We start from the raw sequence: 22,307 nt of genomic DNA, 5'->3' as shown, positions 1-22,307 counted from the left end.
TATTTAGTCGGTAACAGCTGGCATATGCTCTCACTTTTTTTTTTTTTCCCAAGGTTTCACTTGTGTTTGCAGTTTCCTTCTCTGCATGTCCTGGATTTGCATTTTGCATGATTTTGAAATGCTGAATATGTATTCTGTATTTTCTCTTCAGAAAGTACAGAAGAAGCTTTGCCCCCCCCCCCTTCCCGCTGTCAGTACAGAAATACTGTCCATATAGGGTATTAGGCTATGGTTTGTTGTGTAGGAGCATCTGTATGTGTGTATGTATGTGAGGTGCTGTTTTGGATAAAGAGGTCATAATTAGTTAGGTTTCAGGAGAAGAAACTCAGAGGCTGTCTTTATTTTTTGCCTCTGTGCTTTATTTAGTCTTTGTTTTCCTTTGTGCATCATGCTCCTCACCACCACAAAATAGGATCATAATCAACCAGGAATGATTTTCTCTTTTAAAGCCTAATTGCTCTCCGTTCTGCACAGGGCATTTCAAATGTAATTATATATGATTTGCAAACAGCTGCAGCCATAAAGCCGCATATAAACAAATTATGGAATCTGAGAAAGGGGAAAAATGATTTTGGGCAAAAACGTACACAAGTTTTTTTTTGTTTTTTTTTCTTTGCGAATCAGCACTTTGGCACAGTTCTGTCTTGCATCCAATTGGAGACCCAGTTCTCTGCAATGTATCGACCACAGTTCTGCCAACTTTCAATTTGTCATCCCAGTCAACCTCCTGTGAAATTCTACTCTTTTCAGAGCGCACACACTAACTTCTTATTTTAGTTTCTGGATGACGAGAATGTGCCAAGAAGGGAGCTGGATTTTCATCACAGGCATACTGTCGGCATGGATACTGTAGGCATAGATACATTTCACCCACATGATTCACCTTAGATATATCTCTCACATATACTCATAAATTCAGGTGTGGTTTATTTTTAGTTTGCTAGACAACAGTCTAATGGTTCTGCATTATTCATGCATTCAGATGGATGAGCGGTGGATGACAACTGGTTCTGGTAGACACCTACATGGTCTATTAACAGGGCGATAGGCTCATACTGTTCTCATTTACAAAATACAAATGATTTTAAAAAATTCTCCCCAAGGTTTTCCTTCATTCATTACAGTTGACCACTAGCTGAGAAGAGCCCCTCTTCAAAATGAAACACTTGGCTGTTAACCTTCAGTTTCCCTAATAGAGCTGGTACACTCTGTTAGAGAAACGCGTAGGTGTACAAAGGCTTGAAGCCCCTTATAAATCAGCGCCTTGAAATTGAGATGTAAGATTTGTTAGGGTGTATGGGTATGGGTGTTTGTGTTTGTGTGTGTGCGTGTATGTCCATACGTTTGTGTGTAACACGAGCGGGGGTGTGTGGAGAAAGTCAAGTGATCCTTAAGGACCCTCAGGGGTAGATGTTCCTACAGAAACACTTCATCTTATTAATGGATCCTCCCTGCAGTCTCTTCAGAGGATCCAAACCCTCACGTTGGGCAGCTGTACACTGACCACGTCTGATACAGGCTGCGCACGTACACTTTCAGGCTTGTGGCATAGACGTGTCAGCTCGCACATGTTTAACCTTTATGTGTCATCTCAGATTAGACAGCAAAAAAGCAGTTCCTGGATTTGCAGCTGGCGGTAAAGAATCCTGACCTTGTAGTTAGTGCTGAATCCAGTCTTATGTGCGCTAGTATATCAGAACCTGAGGCCTTAATGGCCCATAGAGTCGCACTAAGCAGAGCTGTTAGCTGTGAGCCCAAACAAACCACTATATGTACAGCTCTGAGGTTCGTTTGCTCAGTCATATAAAAAGAGCTCTCAGACAGCGCTTCATTTTTAAGACGGCTGACACTCGGAAAGCATTTCTCCCCTTGTACTTTGCTCTAACTTAGATGAATGTATTTAGCAAAGTCAGTCGGACGCCTCGCATTGGGAGGGGGTTTCCTTCCACTGAAGAGAAGGACAGCTTTGCTAAGTGAGCAGAAGCTGGTGGAGGCCATTGGGTAGTGATATTTCACGTTGACGGTTAGACAAGCACTGGGGGAGTGGAGCTGTTGGTATGCATGGCGACGCTTCCAAAGGCCTCGTGCTTTAGCCCTGTCCTCACGTTGAAAGCAGCGGTTCTGATGTTAATTAGGTTAAATGAAGTGGTTCCATTAAAGCTTTAGATAGCATTCGGAGGACTCCCTCATATCTTATTTATTATGTAATAAGATTTCACGGGACTCAAAGTGGAGCACAGAAGAGGGAAAGGGAAAAAAAAAAGGCCCTACTCATTTCTGTACTCCTTAGGGGGAAAAAAAAAAAAAACACACTCTCAAACTTTTTAAATTAGTTTAATAAATCAGAGGTGTGCTTTTTTGGCTGTCAGCTGAGCTAAGCAAGCCAATCAGCACTCAGAGTCTAAATGATTCCACTGAGGCACCCCCTGCCCTTTTCCCCATCACAAAACTGCTGTCTCCTCCAAACGCCACTGATGGCTGTGTTATGTGAACACTGCCATCACTGATGATGTATGCGTCTGTGTTTCTGTATGTTTCTGCTTTTCTGTGTGTGCTAATTTATTTCTCAAGATTCAACATGCCAAACAGCCAGCCAGTGGAACATAAGAGCTTCCCATTGCACCTCCCAGAGTACTCTCACTCGCTCGCCTCAAACTCTGTCCTGTCCCACTTTCCCCATAACCCTCCCCACACAACAGCACGCACACGCGCACACACACGCACGCACATGCACACACGCACACGCGCACACATACTCAAACCCCCTGCATGGCTGAGTGTTGACATCATGCTAATTAAGGTAGCAGGTTTGCTGGCGGCTGGCTGTGTTCATAGCAGATAAACCTGCTAAAACAGCAGATGTGTTTTTTTTTTTTTAACGTAACAAACAAATTCTCTGATGCAGGCAAAAATAACAGTAGGTACTCAACAGCTTAAACTCATGAGAGAGAGAGAGAGAGAGAGAGAGAGAGAGAGAGAGAGAGAGAGAATGTATGTGCACATCTGGGTTAGACAGAAGGAAAGGCTTGCTTTTGTGGCTTGTTTAAAGCCACTTTGTCCGGGGGATGTTTGGTGATTGTAGCACTTTTAACTGCTCTACCTTCCCCTTCTTCTCTCCCACCTCCCTCTCCTGGATATTAGTCATGCATCACCATGAAGCCATTTTCCTACACTTCTGTATAACTCCTTAGACCATGCAGCTCAGTGATTACACTGATTGCTGTGCTGCTGGTAGAAATGATTGAATGGCCCGAGGGCTTACACGGAGACCATAAATGTCGCCACCTGCATCTCATTTAACAAAAATTAGCTCTATCCTTTATTTTATTTGTTTTCATTTCATATTAACGCTCCTTGATGGTTATAGTGCTTTGATGTCTTTTGGAAAGCGCATGCGTCACGCGTTTTGTTTGGCCATGTTCTGACCCGTGAAGTTGAAAAGGCATTTGAGTTTTGATTGAGTCTGTGTCTTGCTGCGATATTTCCAATGCCGCTTAAATCCCCCCACGAGAAAATCAATGAAAATGGGTTGTCAACAAATCACTGTGTAATTTCACATGGGCACTTTTCTAAACTAGCTGGAGTAAGCATTCTCTCCTTTTCCAAAGCGGCATCAAGGTCGGATCATCACCGAACCACCATCGTCGCGAGCCAGTCGCTCAACATTTTATCGTGGTTTTCAGAGTCTCTGTTTTTTAATCATATTTCTTAGAAATACGATTAATGCTACGGCTCCGACTGTCTCTTTATTACAACCTCTGCCACGTTCTGGTGGCAGCTCCTCACTGGAAATCAAAGAGCTGACCAGGCATCCTGGGTGCTAATGAAGTATTGTTTCCCTGTATTAGGACATCTGTCTTTAACCTGCTCTCTTGTATGTGTGTTTGCACTGGGATGTAGTGATGAATCTCATGGTCTCTCCACTTCTCTTGTGCAGGTGCTCAGCTGGAGAACCTAATGGAAACCATGAGAGCAGAGATTGCTGCCCAGCCACCTGTAGAGGGGTCTTTCACACCACGCAGAGGGGATTACTGCATTGCCAAATTCGCTGATGGAGAATGGTAAGGACTGACAAATACATACTATATACCATAAGTGCAAACAGAAGAATTTAAGAGCAATTACATGTAATTCTTTAATTCAATGTAATTTATTTATTTTTAGTAAAAAAACAAAAAAAAAAAAAAACAAAAAAAAGAATACTTAGTGATGCCATTTCTTTTGTTGTTCTGTGAAGAAGTAACTCACTTGTTTTAGCACGGCTTGTGCATGAGCTTTAACAATTACTGCCATCTTCTCAAAGCAGCTTTGCTCTGTAGCTCTCCTTAGGTTATGAGAGCTGGAGAGTGCTGGAGTCAGGGCTCTCCATGTTTGTCCCCTCCCCTTTTCTCAGGACAGCCTGAATAGGCAATGGATGGATGGTGTTGTTAAGAGAGCCTGTTCTTGGAAGGGTCAGTGTAGGTTGGGGGTATTCCTCTGTCCCCTTTTTTTTTTCCTGCCGTTTCAATGCACAGTTTACAATGACACACAGTGATGTGTTGATGACAGAAGCTGAGGTGAAGGCCAGCAGTCATAGGGGATTGGCTGTGTGCCTTGTCAAGGGGGGTGACTGAATTAGAAGGAAGTTTGTGTAGTCTTGAGGAATCCCTCAAGCACACCCCACACTTTGTTGCAGAAAGGTGTTACTGAAACAAAGTGTGTCTGAGAGGAAGTATGTGTGTATGTGTTTATACAGTTTCTCTCTCCATCTTTCTCTCTCTCTCTGGTATACTGAAGTAACCTAACAATGATTATCTCATTTTAGCTGTAAATGGCAGCGTAAAAAAAAAAAAAAAAAAACGATTTCTAGAAGTGATTTTTATTTATTTTATTTTTTTTTTGTTTGGAGATTTCTTTTTTTCTGATCTGTCTATGAATGCTCTTTCTCTTGTTTGTCTGTGTGATGGTTTTGTGACATCTTTGTCTTTCTGGAAACAAGAATCATCTTTCATTTTCTCGCTCTGCTCGTCTTAGTCAATGAACTGAAAGGGCCTTGTGTGTGTCTTCCATTCTGTTTTTGCTTTCACGTGGCCTCCCTTTTGTAGAGCAATGCCATTTTGTGAATTAAAGACTAATTAGAGCATGGTTCTTTTCAAGGCTTGTTGAATACCAAGGAACAACACAGAATTGCACATCACTGAACGACTGTGTACTCTGTGTATTCACCCTGTGTTTCCCTTCTCTGCCTAATTGTTTATAACATTTGCTTTCTCTCTGTCCATTCGTTTTTCCACTCTTTCTCCTGTTTCATTTGCAGCACTTCAGGGCATCGTGTGATTGACTTACTGACTAACCGATGTTTTCTTTTTCTCTCACTCAGTCTCTTTGTTTGCACTGCTAATTCTCCTCTTTTCTGAGATATTGTGAGCTGATGGACTGAACTACTCTGCAGTGATTTAGCGCCAGTCAGACCAGTACTACTTTAGAGAGTTCCTCACATGTGGGGAATATTGCATGGATAGATGGCTTTACCTTAAAGATCTTAGATGAGCACAGCTGGACATCTTGGTCGAGTCAAAAGCCATGATGTCAGAAGTGATTTCAGTCCTTTGGATGTGTGTAAGGGTGAACGGGAGGACTGTCGGGTTGGAGAAGACTGTAGGTCTTGGTTCACTGAGATACTTAACAGCTCCCGTGTTTGTAGTGTCATGTGGGTCTTTGAACGCCCGTTCCTCATGAATATAAGAAAGTTCTCACTCACCATGTGCTTTTGTGATTTTTTTTTTTTTCTTTTTGGTTTATGAATATAAAAGAGTCCTCTTTCCTTCCCCATCCGCTCAGCCTCAAAGCAGGAACAATATGCTATGTGAATGTTTGATGGGCCACGAACGCTCTCGTTGTCCCTTCTGTTTCTGATGGTAACCCCGCTTATGCAAATACAGGCGTAAAGTTTTAATGCCACGGGGTTGGTTTTGTCAAGAGAAAAAGGGGGTTAGATTTGCACTTTGCTTTTCTTTTATGCTATGCTGGTTTTAACCAGCGCAGTGCTGTCGCGTCCACCCAGAGATTGAGGCTGCTGAAATTGCTGTCCCCAGTTGAAAGAAACAAGCATGGGCTTGACAGCCTTTTATTTGGCATCAGGACGCGATGCTGCTCACTGAAATGAAGATCTCTGAATCTGACCAGCCATAAGGCACACAGACGGACAGATCTGACGTGACACACATGGCCTAGAAATAAGAATTTAATCATTCTTTTGTCCGTCTCTCCCATTTTTCCATTCTCTGTCTATCTCTTCCCTATCTCTCTCTCTCTCTCGTTCTATCGTAAAGGTACAGAGCTCGAGTGGAGAAAGTGGAATCCGCAGCGAAGGTCCACGTGTTCTACATCGACTATGGCAATGTGAGTATGCCTGCACTGAGTATTTGGCTGGGCATAACGGTGGAATTGATCGAGTACTAGTTTAAGCGATCTGTAAATTCACAGTTAAAGAAACAAAGCAAGGTTTTCAGTTATTTGCTTTGTAGTGTGGTGTTTGTTATCATATGTGATGGCTTTGATGCTTTGTAAGGTTAATGTTGAGTTTTGAGTGGAGGTGATGATGCTCCTGTGGGCAAGCTGAGATTAAATCAGGATCGAATTAAAGTCGTTTGCTCTCTGTGATCTGATATTACACAGTCTTAAATAATGCTCCTACTCATGTTGAGAAAAGCTCAACGCTTCAGCTGTGTCATAATTTGCTCTTGTAAGATGATGTAAGTCAGTGAGATTTTCATAAGATGAAACAAGTTTTTGAGGGACCCCACCTCCCTCAAGCCACAAACACACACACACACACACTTACCCTCCCACTATTTGTTTCGATGCCTTTGGCATACACACACCAGGCAGGACAGTGGTTGAAACTAACGCCTTGCAAATATCTAACCCACTTTACTCTTTGCTGACCTCATAGCAGAAGGCCTTGGGTTAGTATTGAGAGCTTGGAGATATGATGTGTTCTGGCATGTTGCTGAAAATGTGATTCTGTGTGCAGGGCAGAGCTACAACACACAACTAGCCTTGACTGGAGGCCTTTTTTTTTTCTCCCTTTAGACTTACATTGCACCTCTGGTCCTTTCATGCTTGTGGCATTTGCCTTAATCTCACCCCATAATATTCAGACATTCCTTTCAATTCAAATCATCCCTACTGAGTTATGGGCCAGTAATTTGTGTAGATTTTAAAAGCACATTCATTGTTCTTTGGGTTTGATCTTTTTGTCTTGTTTTTTTTTTTTTACTAGGCCATCAAAGTATATGGCTTAAATAAATCTGTCTCCACATATTAATATTTGAAGCCTCAATGGCTGACACTGATATTAACCACGAAATGGGCATCCATTAAATTCAACCTCTGTATTTCAAACATGTCTGTGTAATGTCAGTGGACAGAACACCCAGCACACACACACTCACTCACCCACATGCACTAGTTTCCCAGTGGACTGTGTATGTCTGTGTGTGGCAGTTGGCGATCACGTGTGTAGGCTCTTTTTGATCTCACTTCACTCTGTTTTACTGAACTGTAACAGATTCTGAGCATGCAGGACAAGTGGAAGTCATGTAACCAAGGACTTTCACCCCTCTCTCACTCTCTCTTCCTTTCACTCTCCCACTCCACTCCTCTCTCACAGAATCCACATTTTTCTGACGTTTCATTTGTAGTCTCTTTTTTTACTTGCTCTTGGATCTACACAGCTTCTTGTGTTCACACGTTTATGAAGTCTTTTCTACAGCCTCACAGAGCTTGCTGACTTGTGTGTGTGTGCGCGTTTGTGTATGTATGTATGTCTGTGTGTGTGTGTGTGTGTGTGTGTGTGTGTGTGTACACAGTGCCATGCCTGTTCATCAGACACTGCCACGTTTTTTCTTTCAGTACGCCAAACACTCCCTGCAACAAAGAACAGAAAGGCGGTAGTGTGTGTAGATTTGAGCCAGAGTTTCACTGCACTAGCTGAAATGATGGAATAGATCCTTGTCCTTTTGTCTTTTCTGTTGGTCTTTTGTCATGCTGGTGGATGCTGTGCTGGTTGAGAGTTTGAGCAATAAGGTTCAGGCCTCCTGACAAACACTCATCAAAAATGAATCTTTTTGCAGGTTATCAGCGTACTGATATGAAATATGATAGGGTTCAGTATGTCACTGTCTGAATCTCCTTGCAATTCATATTCTCTCTCTCTCTCTCTCTCTCTCTCTCTCTCTCTCTCTCTCTCCCTTTTGACTTGCAGAGAGAGGTAGTGTCTTCCACCCGCCTGGCAGCCCTTCCTCCAGCGTTCAGCACCCGTACACTGCCCGCACAGGCCACAGAGTATACCTTCGCCTTCATCCAGGTCCCACAGGACGTGAGTACACACATATGGTCTCTGTCAGTGTGGTTTTCAGAGGGGTGTGTGAGTGGAAAGTCTTCTCATCTCAAAATTCCAGTGATGTGAGATGTTGAATTAGAGTGTCCGCTAGACAGAGGAAGAGGGGGATGTGTGTAAAGTGTGTGTTTGCTTGTCATCTTTCTCGTGGGTCCCCCTCTGCTCCGTGAGAGGTGATATGCTCCATCTGTTGGGCCAGGCGGACTAAGGCATAGCAGTCACCTCCAAGTCCTCCCGCCTAAAAACAACACGTCTCCTCAACTGACACAGCCTCTGTCCTAAACTGCATCACTTCTGCTGACAACATAACACACGCATACGCTCGCTCACACACACACACTCATTCACTCACATGTACACACACACAGAGCCTCTCTGTCAGTGACCATGTCATCCTTTGACAGCTCTTAGCCTTGACACAGACACACACACACATACACACACACTTTCTCTCTGTATGTCACCATTTCTGCCATTGCTTCCCTGTCCAAACACACACATTCATAGCCCTTCTTTCTATCCCCGCCTTACTGTACGTACACACACACACTTCCACCCTTACACCTACCCAGCTCTTCGTGAAGACATGCTCCTGGCAACATTTGTCATCTGCAGTGTTACACATGAAGTGTACATGCTATCACTTGGTCTCTGGTGTTCTCTATATCTCTGTACCACTTTTGTGCCCAGTCCTTTTTGTGCCCATATGTGCTATCCTCCGCTACACAGCAGAAGGGCCTCATTCATTTTGCATCTCTTGCCCTTCCCCTTGCCCTGGAGCGTAATCAGAGAGGCTTCAAATCTCTCTCTATTCTCCCCCTTTTTACCCCATCACCTCCTAACTTCCCTCGCTGTCTCTTTGTCTCTCCCACCCTCTCGCCCAGAGCTCCCCCATAGCGGGTGTGAGAAGCTGCCCAGAGGGAGAACTGAACAAAAAGCCCCTCATAGTTTTTCTCCTTCAGATCTGTCCCTCTACACCCCCTCTCTCTCCCCCAAGGACAGCCAGCTCGGAGGTTGCCATGGAGACTGAGGCTGGTTGGGCAAGAAGCAGGCGGGTGTGAGGGTTGAGAGTGATGGCCAGAGCCTGGCAGACAGTAGCTGTGTGTGTGTGTGTGTGTGTGTGTGTGTGTGTGTGAGCATGCTACAGTGCTACCTCACAAGGGTGGCTGAAAGGCTCAGAGGACGCTGAAGTCAAAGGGAGTGATTGATTGGCTGAACTGAAGCAGTGAGTTACTGGCCAGGGTTTGAGCATGGCTCCTGACTGAGTGGCCTGAGTGAGCTCTCAGAACCTTGGAATGTCTGTCAGTTCGTGGTTACTGCGTGTTTGTGCATGTGTGCGTGTGCGTGTGTGCACGCATCTGTGGAAGAAAACTCCGACACAAAATGTACCTGCTGTGTTCTGAGGAACCTTGTTTGAGGACACCACATACTTTATGATGTTCCTTGCAAGTGTTTCATATAAACTCTACAGCTCTTTGTACAGCTCTGTACAGCTGCCAACATTTGACTTGACTGACCCTGCACTGTGAGTGTGTGCTTTCACACAGAATCATAAATCTGTAAGCATTCTAAGGAGGAAGTGTTTGTTTAATTCGGTATAACTGGTGTTACAGGAGGATGCACGGGCTGACGTCGTGGACTGTGTGGTAAGGGACATTCAGAATACACAGTGTCTGCTCAACGTGGAGTACGGCGGAGCCTCCTGTCCTCACGTCACACTGCAGTTCACTGACTCCAAAGACGACGTGGGCCTGGGTCTGGTCAAAGAGGGCCTGGTTATGGTGGAGGTCCGGAAAGAGAAACACCTGCAGAAAATGGTAAGACGCAGACACAACGCTCAGAACACACACTGAAACGCAGCGTGTGAGGGAAGTCGAAACTGCCCACACACTCTTCATACAGAGAGGGTCAACGGTGACCACATCTAATTATAATCTGTGTTTTCTTTTTAGTAAGATTAGCAAGACTTAAGAAGCTCACTTGACTGAAAGAAATGAACAAAGCTGTAGTGTTTGATCTATTTCCTAACACAGGGGGCCCTGAGGCTGTAAAGGGAATGTTTTGCACCACTTTAAACTCTGCTGCTAATGCAGTGCACAGGCAGCATGACGCATCTTCCCACATTTCCATCGGCTTTTAAACCATCCACAGCAGGCCTTCTGATGGTAGACATTTTGTAACTTTTCAAAAAACACTACTTGTTTGCTCTGCCTCGTTATGCAAATTTGGACTGAGTCGATAATGATAGGCAGGTTGATTATGAAAAATAAGGGAGGAAAGTTGTTTGTTCTGTTTCTGAGGCTTTTACTCCAGAACATTCCTCTACAGTGTAGTCAGAGGTTTCTACCTGCAAATTAGTCACTAATAAGGTAGTAAAGTGCTTCTGACTTCTTTTCACAAAGTTCTCAAACGTAGTTCTGATAGACTGAAACTCTCTTTGTGCCAGATCATTGATATATAGAAATGTTGACACCAAACATTATAGAAGCATGTTTAACACTCACATTCTTACAACTCTTCAGGAAGAAAAGAGGATTAAAAAGAAAAAAAAACCTGTGATGATTCTAGGTTGCTGGCTGATGCAACATTGCACTTCACTGGAAGCATCTGATCTGTTTTTGTTATGACGTTAACCTGTGACCTTTGAACAGAATCCCAGCATTTGGAACAGTAACACTCCAGAGTAATCAAGCCCCTTATGAGACACACTCGGGAGACAAAACTGATTAACTGCTTTGTAAACTCCCTGAAGAGACCAATAGATTCTAGCCATATGGAGCCTGTTTGTTGCTCCCCCGTCATGTCCGTGCAAGTGTTCCCATGAGAATGCAGCCATTCCGCTTCAGTCTTTCCTCAATCCCTCTCAGCTCCTTTTCACAGGCTGACTCTGATCACCGTCTCCATGTGAATTACTGCAAAACATCAAACTGCTCCCGCAATGAAAGTCCCATTGAAAAGTCACCGTTTTATCCGCTGCGTTCAGTGATGGAAATGCAGAAAAGCTGAAGCTGTTTGAAGGGCAGCCAAGCGCTATAGTCATCAGATGGTTAGAGAGAGCATATTTTAGAGAGGTGTTATTGGAGCCAGGTCTTTGTCAACCTGTGGCCATGTGGCTATATGGGTAGCTGAACAAATGAGTGACGGCTATTGTTGGCCACGGGACTGGACCAGACTATTCACTGCGGATGTACCCACCCACAGCCATTAGATGGAACAGAGAAAAAGATTGTATCTCATCTCATCACTGTGGTGTCCAATAACAGATGTTTACATTTGGCTTTATGAGGCTGATATACAGTGAATGCAACAGAGATTGTCAATGGGACAGTTTACAACCAAAAAGTTTTAAATGTCTTAAATAACTACTATTCGTTTTGTTGTGTTTGAAGGCCTGATAATATTTGAACAGTGGATAACTACCTTGTAACTACTGTGTAATAGCAGCATCACTGTTTCAATTACAATTTCTACTGTACCCAGTCTTCAAGTACCTCATTACCAAAGTCTTATGACCCCTTGCCACAGTGATACATATTAAATATTCAAATATATCAGGATGGTTAGAATAGATAGTCGTGTTTCTTATTTCGTACCGTAACGAACTGAAGGAGGCTGTCTTCAGCGAGACACCTTTGTGATCCCTCCATGTCTTCCTCTCTCAGTTACTCTCAAATGACTCTCTGCCATTCATTTACAATAGAGTCAGTATGTTTCCTCTCTCAGTTACTCTCAAATGACTCTCTGCCATTCATTTACAATACAGTCAGTATGTTTCCTCTCTGCTCTGCAGCTCTCCATTCCTCCTTGCCAACCTGCAGCCTGAACCTTAGGCCTTCTCTGCGCCGTGCACTCAGTGCAAGAGGGCGTCCTCTCGAAATTTGCATTTATTTGCATGACTCTGAAAGCAGCATGATAAATTATAATCTGCAGAATTAAAGTAAATGCAGTGGATCAAACCTTTCATTCCTCCCCTAAATGAGATGTGATTTAAAATGCCGTTAATGTACAGTAATTATTTACACTGCCTTCACAGGACCCTGCTTTCCATCTCCCCCAATAGATTAACTACATCCACATTCTCTCTCTCTCTCTCTCTCTCTCTCTCTCTCTCTCTCTCTCTCTCTCTCTCTCTCTCTCTCTCTTTGATATTTTATTCCTTTTAAAAGAAACACGAGAGGAGGTAGAGGATTCTAGTGATAGGAAAGGCTGTGAAATCTTTGGAGTGTGTGTGTGTGTGTGTGTGTGTTTTTTTTTTTTCTCTGTATCTTCTCTCTCCTTGAAGGACATTCACTGTGCTTGACACCTAGTTGCTTCTTATCAGTGAATCTGAGCTCTCTTAAAACTGGCACGCACACATCCAAGAGGGAATGAAACACCTTTACTCTCCTCTTATGATAGGAGAAACCTCCAGCCATGATGGAGAGGGAGAGAGAGAGTGAGAGTCAGATAAGGCTGCCCATTTTGCTTTTCCTCACCCAGCAGTGAAAAGCCCTCCCTGTCATTACTTTCACAGTCTATCAGCTGGTCCCGTGATCAATGGCAGTGCATTAGGATGGAATCAATGTTTTAGTTCCCTTTTTTTTTTGTTTTGCATTACAAAAACTGATTTTATGATCCATGTATGCCAGACCCAGCAGCACCAACACATTCACACCGGTCCTCTATCAGTATCTGGTCAACTCCAATGCATCTTTTACTGATTTAAAAAAAAAATCTAAATTATTTAAATAAGACATGGAAAATTCCAGTGGGTCGAAAGCTGCAGTAAATAAGGCAGAGTTCTGTATATGTAATGTATATACACAGTGGAGTATCTGATCTCAGTGCATGCCCCCATCCCTCTTATGCTGTGTATCAGTTCTGCTACAAGGTGTCTGTGAATGTTGTGTGGTTTTATCAAAGAGGAACTAGGGGACAGACTGTTCACCATCTTGTACAATCAGGTCACGTAACTGACACTGGTGCCATTTTAAGTTCATTAGCTTTACAAGCTTTATATTATCCCAGTCTCTAATAACAATCAGTTATAATAACGGAAGAGATTTCTACTGCTCACTAATTATTATTAATATATTACAGATACTCCACTCACCTCAAGTGCCAGCTTAGTCTTTTGTATCTGTAAATAATTACTGTGGCTAGGTTGTGGATTTGACTTTTTGATTGTGAACGTTTTTGTGGGCAGATCCATTGTTTTCTCAGTTACTGATGTCATGTGTTGATCACTGTTTTTCATTTTACAATTAAAACAAGCAAACGACCTCTTTTAGAGGAGTTAAGTAGGAGCATCTTGTCAAAAAAGCCCGGTCTGTAATTTCTGCGGCACTGATGCCCCATGGGAAGTGAAGTTTTATTTTTGTAGTGTAATTGTCATTTAGCATACAAAAGACACATTCTTGCGTCCCCAGCATTTTGCTTCAGTGGCAGTGTTGATACAGATGAGAGCTCCCATTGGAAGTGTAGTTGTTGTTTTTCTTTTGTGAAGTTGAACTGTTGGGTACAGATGAGAGCCCAGGAGATGTGTTTTTTTTTTTTCCTTTGCTTTTTTTTTGTATGATGGTGTCATTGTGGAAGAGATGGGATTATCCTTTGGGAGGAGTAGTTTTTGCAGCTCTGTGGGTAAGAGGCTGAACAGAACAGTTCACTCTAATGAGGAGGCAACAGTGATGAATGGAGCCACTACATGCAAGCCCTTCAGATCAAACCCTCCTACACCCCTCTGTCTTTCCTCCCTCTCAGTTTCCTGCTTTCCTTTTCTTTTCATCCTCATGCCTCATACTTGAAATACTGACATGCATGTGCACCATCATACAATTACTTACAACTGAATGCACACAGTCCAAGAGTATTCTCTACACAGACACTGTCCAGTCATGAGAATACAGTAGAGTGGGTCAGAGAAAAAGATGTACGTGTGTGTGTTTTTGTGTGTTTGAGACTGAGCTATTTCAGACTCTTGTTGGACAGTTGTTGTAGAGCTCTTAACAGCCCCTCACTGTTACCACTTGATAAGATGGTCTTTTGCTCACTTTGAAGTAGATTTCAGGTGGTTGTCAGAATTCTCTTGACTTGTTTTTCGTTCCATTCCTCCGCCTCTCTGTCATGTTCTGTCATGTCTCATCAAGCCCTGTGGCCCCTCTCCTGTACGCCGTGAAGTGTGGGAGAGCATGACCACTTCCTGCTGACAGTTCGATAGCTCATTAACCAGTAAGAGTTAGTGTGGGCATTCTAATGGCCATTTTCTGCTCCTCTGTTATCGACAAAACTCCCCTACACACACACACACACACACACACACACACTCTCAGGACTGGGACACAGAGAGCATGACACGCACCGCTACCTCAGCTCCATTTCATGACAGCAACCAGGGGTGAAATTAAGACTGAGATTGGAGGAGAGGGGGCAGGAGAGAGAGAACTAGATAGGCCATTTCAACTTTTGTTACTTTCATTATTCTTTGATCTCTAAAAACCATGCTGTGCTTGGGTCTCTGCGAACAGAGGTGGACTCTCTTTGGTTTAGGTTTGTGTGGGTTTTTTTTTTTTTTTTTTTCTCACATGAAGACAGGCTTGTGTTGTACATGTTCTCTGTGAGATACATTTGTCTCACAGAGATATACATGTCAGCAATCAACTGTGAAACTCCCCTTATGATACACAGCACTGACTGACACACAGGCTGTAGGGGACCACTCTTAACTAGTCACGCTGCCGTTAAAAGCCTGTTTTCTTGATCAAAGGCATTATCATAGGCTTCTAAAGAAGTCATTTCAAACTTATAATGTGCTCCCTTAGCATAAAGTATTCATTCACTGTAACATTTAGTTAGAAATGCAGCATAAGTGATACATCTGTGCGTTTCTTGTCATGTCAAGGCTAAGCCATTCATTCTGACTGACAGACACGGCTGTTTTAGGATGTCTCTGATAGAACAGAGCGAACACTGTGAACGGATCTTTGTTGTAGTTGTTTGACTTGTATTTGCTGGTCCATTGGTTTTGTTTGAGTAAATGGACTGGGTCAAATTATCAGTCAGTAGCTTAGTTCGGCCAATTTTTCGTAACATTTGATGGATCACCAAGATAATCTGTCCAGTTGGTCTACAATTATAGTAATGAGCGATCATGTCAAAACACTTTCAAAAGATTTTTCTGTTACGTGTGTAGCTTTGCTTTTTAAAAGAACCATACTGTCACTGTCTCCTGGCCAATCCATGTTCTTGAGCCATGACTGTATAGAACCATGCCCAAATGAAGACCCTTGCTGGCCTGGGGCATCTGCCCAGCATATGGCTCCCTGGTTGGGGTCATCCAGCTGGGCAGCAGCCCACCATGCCCAGCCTGCTGAGGGAGCTTGGTAAGCCAGCTAAGCTTGCGTGGCAGCTATGTCCTCAGGCTTTTGCTCATCTTGTTTATTTTCTTAATATGTCATTTGTTTTATCCACACAAAACTCACTTTTTTTTTATCCGGCTCCACACCATTGGTGAACGCACTCTTATCAAAGAGCTTCAGATCAGACAGTTTTTTTAACACTAAACAGTTGTAGCCCAGCGAGACTTTGGTTTAGAGCAGCGACACGCACAAACTGCAGGGGAAAGGCAGCCACGTCTTAGACATTCAACTGAAAGACTTAAATCTTCTGAACGTTTCTGACAAAACTACAGTCGCTGTGGCTTTGGCAATGATGCAGAGGGTTATAAAATTAGCACAAAGTTTGAGCCCAGTCACTGATGATGATTGAGTTTGATGACATGTGAGTTGAGCTGCTCTGTCTGGATGCTGAGAAGCCATGGTGATGGATGGCCTGTGCAGCAGTTGCGTTTTCTCGGCTGTCTGCAGCTGTAGCGGCCAGATGCAGTTTTGAAATTGTTCATCTTGGGTTCAACAGCGCTACCAAATTAACCAGTATACAGGCTAAGTAATTAATACCACTAAATAGTGAACACACAGAGTAGAAAAAAAATAACACGCTGCAGTTTCTAACATCTGGTGCCTTTGTGTATTTGTGTTAATTTCTTGGCTGTGATTTCATGTGTTCCTAATAGGTTATGAAACATGAACCTTCTGAATTTAATATGGATGCCTGCCTAACACCCCTCCCCGCTCCCCCCGCTGTACTCCTCCACTTCAATCCAAAAGCCATCGATCATGATGGCAGCCTCTTACTGGTTTTAACCGGAAGCTGGGGCGATTACCCATGCCCCTCTCTCTCTCTCTCTCTCTCTCTCTCTCTCTCTCTCTCTCTCTCTCTGTCTCCCTCCTTTCGTTCGCTCCCTGCCATCACGCCTGCTTTCACTAGCCTTGTGACTCATCGCTGGTTCAGTCAATGAGGCTAAATGGCCACTCTGCCAGAAAGAGTCAATATGGCTAGTGTTGTGCAGGACTGTTCGTTCTTCAGTGACACAGCCTGTCCTTGTAATCCTACACATTCATGCTCTCCCCACGTGGTCCTCTCCATTTGTACACCTCAAATAAAGTCACTTCTCCTTAGCATTTCCTGTGTGATGGCACGACCAGGCAGACAGCGTGACAGACCTCTACTTTGATGTCATGATGAGGTCTTTTAATGTCAGAAATGGCAAATAATTATATTTTAAATATACAGTGAAAAGCAAAGGCGTCGGAGGTCTTGCTCTAAACCTCTACCACTCACTCTGATTGACTGATTAAAAAAAAAGCAAGCAACAGGTCACCTGTACTGACATGAAAGCATTATCAGTGTTGTTTTATCTGTTTATTCTTTTCATGTTTGCTGTGTTTATCTTCTCCTATGTAGATAAATGGTTTATTCAGTTCAATCAAATGCTCTGTATTTCTGTGTTTGCAGGTAACTGAGTATCTAAATGGCCAAGAGTCTGCTAAATCTGCCAGGGTAAGTGACTTTTTCAGCTCTTGTCTTTTGCCTCATAGTTTTGTCCTTTCTGCAGGGGAGACATTACATGTCCCATTAGCAGGGAAGATGCATGGGCCATATGGACCTTTGCCCACACACGCTACGGGTTAGAACGCTGGAGCAGTTAGCTCAGAATTAGTGCTGCCTCAGGCTACGTTACCTACCTGCTGAAACATCATATTCCATTTTTAAGGCACGTTTTCCTTACTCAAGCACACTGAACAGACACAAGATACACATTTTCCACACTTAAGTGCAGCGTACCATCAGAGGCCAATAGATGTTTAACAAGAAGTGAACAACAGTCTTTGCTCCAGGAGACCAAAACGCGCTGAAGAAGGAGCGGATGATGTCGCCGCTAACGACGGTGCTAATTATCATCGGCAGTAATTAGCTGTGATTTCTTTGCATTAACAGCTGAATACACACACTGATGAGAGAGGATGCAAGGAGGAGACAGATAGAAGGGCTCGTACAATGTTTTGCCATCCACCTTCAGAATTGAGTCAAAATCCCAAGTCATCCCTCCTCCCCACTTCCGCGTAAACAGAACACTTTCTAAAGAAAAAAAAAAGAAAGAAAGAAGGAAACACTTAAATGCTTTATGAGGCAAAGCTTTGGTGAAATTGTATGGAATGGGAGTGGATGAGTATGTTTTCTCACCTGGCTAAACTTGAATGTGCAGGCATAAAAGACTACTTCAAATGGCGATACTCGCTCTACTCAGTGGAGTGTGATGACTAAACAGCCCATATGTATTTGAATTGTTTTATTTGCATATACATGTACATGTACATATGCTCTCCTTGACATAATGGGGGATTATGTACAAGAGCGCCATTATGTAATTAGGCCGGAGATTTGTTTAGCTTCATGTGGCTGTGTCATGAAGTTTTGCTCAGCTGGCTAAAGCTCTTGAGCGTGTCTGCAAAGGCGTGTTCAACCACGTGCTGTTCTTTTTTTCTTTTTTTTTTTTTTTCTTTTTCCCTGAAAACCACTTATCAGCTTTTAACTCATAAATGCTTCTTTGTCCCTTTTTTCCCTGAAATGCCTGCTTATAAATGTATGCATTTATTTATTTATTTACTTATTTGTGATTTCAGCTCAACATATGGCGCTACGGAGACTTCCGCGCTGACGATGCTGATGAGTTCGGGTATAGCCGCTAAAAGACGCCATTCCAAAGACCTTGCAGAAGACTTGCTGCAGAGAAAAAAAATACAAAAAATCAAAAGATAAATAAAAAACACAAAACCTAACAAGCATAAGAATACTCTTATTTTCTCTGACATTGAAAATATGTCTGTCTGGTTGTCTTACATACTCTGTGCATTTCCCTTCTTCTTCCCTTAAATTCTTTTCTTTTTTTTTTTTCTTTTTTTTTTTTTACAGGCCTCTATAGGCTAATCTATGTCTAGCTACCTTAACTTGGACCAACCAAACTTTATCTAAAACTTTGCCTTTGCCATTGTAGCTCTTATCAACCATCAGTTGTATTTTACATGTTAGCTCTTAGCCAGACGCCGCAGCCTTCTAACTTCAGTAACCTGTCCCTTTTCACGCTCTCATTTTGGTGGAGTTTGGGCTTTCAGAAGGGAGTGCACAGACAAACCATGAACTCAACTGCTTGTTGAGAATACGCTTCCTGAATCATGAAATAAAATGATATATTTAAATGTATATGAGTATAATTTTGAATTTAGATAAAGCCACTCAAAGTGAACTAATGAGTGTATTTTTGTCTCTGATGTATATCTGAGTGTTCAATGACATTTCTTGAATTTTATGTAGGGAATGTGTTTTCTCTTCTGTGTTGTGGCAAAAGACGCTGCCAATGCCTTGACAAGCATCTCTCTCACTCTCCTCCTCTGTGATGTTTACATAGAATGGTCATCATTTCTCTCTTTCTCTCCTGCCATAGCAGAAACAGTGTTCCTTCCAAGCCTCTGTCATTGTATTTAAATCTGCTAAATAAAAGGAGCAAACTCTGTACACGTTTTCTGCAGTAGAGATGGATGAATTGATGGATGGATGAGTGAATGGATGAGTAATTCTTAATGTAATGCCAGCTCTTGTAATGGTCCTTATGAAGTGAGATTGTTGAATTACGAAGAGTTGTTTAATTATGATGAGAAAGCAGACTCTGCAGGAGTAATTGTGCTCATCTTGTCTGGAAACTGATTTCTCAAATAAAAATTGATTGAGTGTGTTTGTGCGCATGCACATACATATTTATGTGCTTGTGCACTTTTTTTTTCCTGGTCTCTAGTAAGACTTATGCTTCTAGACATACATCAGCATGGCACAGAGAGCCTAAGTAGGGTGTGTGTGTGGGTATGTTTGGGTATATTAGAGTGGGAGAATGAAGGGAGAAGGATTCTGGAATCTGTTTTCCATAAGCCCAAAGCATGTTCCCCTTCCAGGCATGTGGAGGTAAAATGAAACATGCTTAATAATTTAGACATGAAAACATGTTTCAAAACATGTTTGGATTTTGGGCTAATGAAAGTGGGGTCCTTAGTGGCGCTGTGGTGATTGGAAAATATCTCATGGCGGAGTTGCAGAGACCAAAGTCAATAAGCTGTGATACACTAGAGGAATCAACTGCAGGGGAAAAGCTTTTGGAAAAAAAAAATAGAGAACTCCAGTTCAGCACTGCTTTTTTTCCCCAGAAATACAAGATTTTTCTTTTTCATTGTTCCGGATCTACTTGAAAAGTTGTGGAAACCTTCAAACAAGTTCGTGCTAACATGTTCTATAGCCCTATATTTGCCACATTCTAGATCCAGAATAAGCTTTAAAACTACCAAGTACTAAACAAACATGTCAAAACATTGTGGAGTATCAAGGAAATAAAGAAACAACAGTCTTTGAAATAATACTCCATGTCACTGTTGAAATTTTAGCATGTGGAAAATTATTTTTGCTACCTGATGGACTCTACTTTGGCCAGTTTTTTTGGCATCCTTAAATCACTGCCACTTTGCTCCATGACATCTGCTTTACCTTAAGTAGCTCAATATCATATGCAGTTTAATGATTAAGCAATATTCAGTCAATACCATCAGAGTTCAGATGGAACCATTCTGTTATAATCATGTCTGAGGTAGTGTCTTCATCTAAGATAAGAATAACACAGTAAAGCAGGATAACTGAGGAGAAATACAAGGTAAAACAACAGAAATTCAAGCAATAGAAAATGTGACTGTGTCGTTTATGAGGGTAGTGCAAGGTAGTGATAAAACAATCAAAAGAAAAATCCTTTGAGCTTTGCCTCATGAAAGAACCATAAATCTTAAAAAGGTTTATGAATTAGCTCCGTTGGCTTGGCTAGTACCTCCTCTTATTGGAACCTGCCGAGGTTGGTTTTTTTTTTTGCTCCTTGAACAGTTCAATCATATTTGCGTTTTTTTGTTTGTTTGTTTGTTTTGTTTTGTTTTGTTTTATGATAATACTTAAAGCAAGCCCTTAAACTTTGGCAAAATCCATTGTGTTTCAGTAAACTAGTTTTGGCTAACATAATGCTATTTATTTTGCAAAGTCTTAGTATTTTTGCTGCTCAGTAGTTCATAAAATTGTCTGATTCACTCATGGGCTTTAATAGGAGAAGATTTCTGTCTCGCTTACTCAATACATGGAAGGAGTGAGTGTTTTGCTGTTATTACACCCTGTCCTGGATCATCTGACTGATAGAGAAGGCATGTGACAGACTAAGAATAATGTCAGTGCTCCCTTGGTTTGTCTGTCCTAGTGTCTGTTTATGCACATGAGTCCACCATTGATAAGCATGCAGGTGTTCACACTGAAGTGAAGGGAAGTCTTTCACCTGGGCTTAACACACCACCCTTATCTTTTATTCAAACCATCACTCTATGTCATTGTGAGTCAGCCATCTTAAGAGCTTTTTCTACCACTCGTTGAAGACGTGCAAGTGAAACATGAAAATTCATGTCAGGTGACTGCTCATCTCTCCCTGTAGGATACATGAGTGCTGTCATATGTATCAACACTGCTAATCCATACTGATCTGTACTTCCTCCTGTTGTGTGGAGGCATTTGGTTTACATTCTGTTAAAGACACATTATCCAGCTTCTTTACAAGGTTTTATTCAGGAGAAGGAATTATGCCTGTGGATAAATTTCCCTATGCTGTGTTGAATGAACCTGCTCGTATTGTATTGTGTGGAAGTTCACAGCATATAATGTACATGCTCAGATAATCACAGTTTTCATGACTGGCTCTCAGAACTGAAATTAAATGCACTCTTCTACTCTTTTATATCACACGAAGAGCTAAATGCATTAACTAGATGGAAGAATAATTCACTCCTCTCCTGTTTTTTTTAATTATTTAGAAAAGATCTTAAAAGGATTTCAACTGAATACACCTCTTCACACCACCTGTCTAAAAAGGTTCACCTTGACTCATTTCTGTTCTTCATTTCAGACATTTTTTAGGGATAAACTTGTCAAATTTCACTGTGCTTTCCCTATAGAAAGTCAAAAATCCAGAAATTTTGGTAGTGCTGTTTTTTGGTCTGGACTGGATTTTATTTGTATCACATGGATCTCCATTAGAAGACAAAGCATGTGGAGAACACCCGTTAGCACAGAGGTCAGCCCACGTGTCTATGAGCATTTTACATGAATAAGTTAAAGGTCATGATTTCTATTGTATTTAGTTGTAAATATTAAGCACTGAACAGGCACATATAATGCATACATTGACCTCTCATCATGAGTGACACACGTTTTCAGCACAGCATGATGCGTTTTACGGATTTTGCACCTAAATGAAAAATACTGTCGCTCTTGGCTTGGCTTTTTTGTGAAATCCCAAACTCAAATCACTGAACACCAGTGAGCACTGGCTTCACAATGTGGACACCCCACTCTTCCACAGAGTCCTCCCTCACTCACTCACTAGGCAGACGCTCTTCTGTGCCAATTCCATCCATTTCTCCCATTTTCTATTCCTCCTACATCAGCATGAATCCCTCAGGCCTGTGTGTCGTCATCTGTAATTCTC

At 42.3% G+C, this 22,307-nt stretch overlaps 1 protein-coding gene across 3 annotated transcripts in view; it reads left to right on the top strand.

Moving 5' to 3' along the window:
• snd1 (staphylococcal nuclease and tudor domain containing 1) overlaps positions 1-19,270 on the top strand; it is a 131,051-nt gene extending 111,781 nt beyond the window's left edge. For all 3 annotated transcript variants that reach the window (XM_030783512.1, XM_030783504.1, XM_030783496.1), the window contains 6 exons: positions 3,938-4,061; positions 6,312-6,381; positions 8,249-8,362; positions 9,997-10,200; positions 17,213-17,257; positions 18,382-19,270. In XM_030783512.1, the coding sequence (XP_030639372.1) occupies positions 3,938-4,061; positions 6,312-6,381; positions 8,249-8,362; positions 9,997-10,200; positions 17,213-17,257; positions 18,382-18,447 (623 nt within the window). In that variant the 3' untranslated portion in view covers positions 18,448-19,270. The remainder of the gene's footprint in view (positions 1-3,937; positions 4,062-6,311; positions 6,382-8,248; positions 8,363-9,996; positions 10,201-17,212; positions 17,258-18,381) is intronic.
• Positions 19,271-22,307: the final 3,037 nt, after the last annotated feature.

This window comes from Chanos chanos, chromosome 1 (assembly GCF_902362185.1).
Source record: "Chanos chanos chromosome 1, fChaCha1.1, whole genome shotgun sequence".
NCBI classification, from domain to species: domain Eukaryota; kingdom Metazoa; phylum Chordata; class Actinopteri; order Gonorynchiformes; family Chanidae; genus Chanos; species Chanos chanos.
This window is presented reverse-complemented; position numbering and strand designations above follow the sequence as displayed.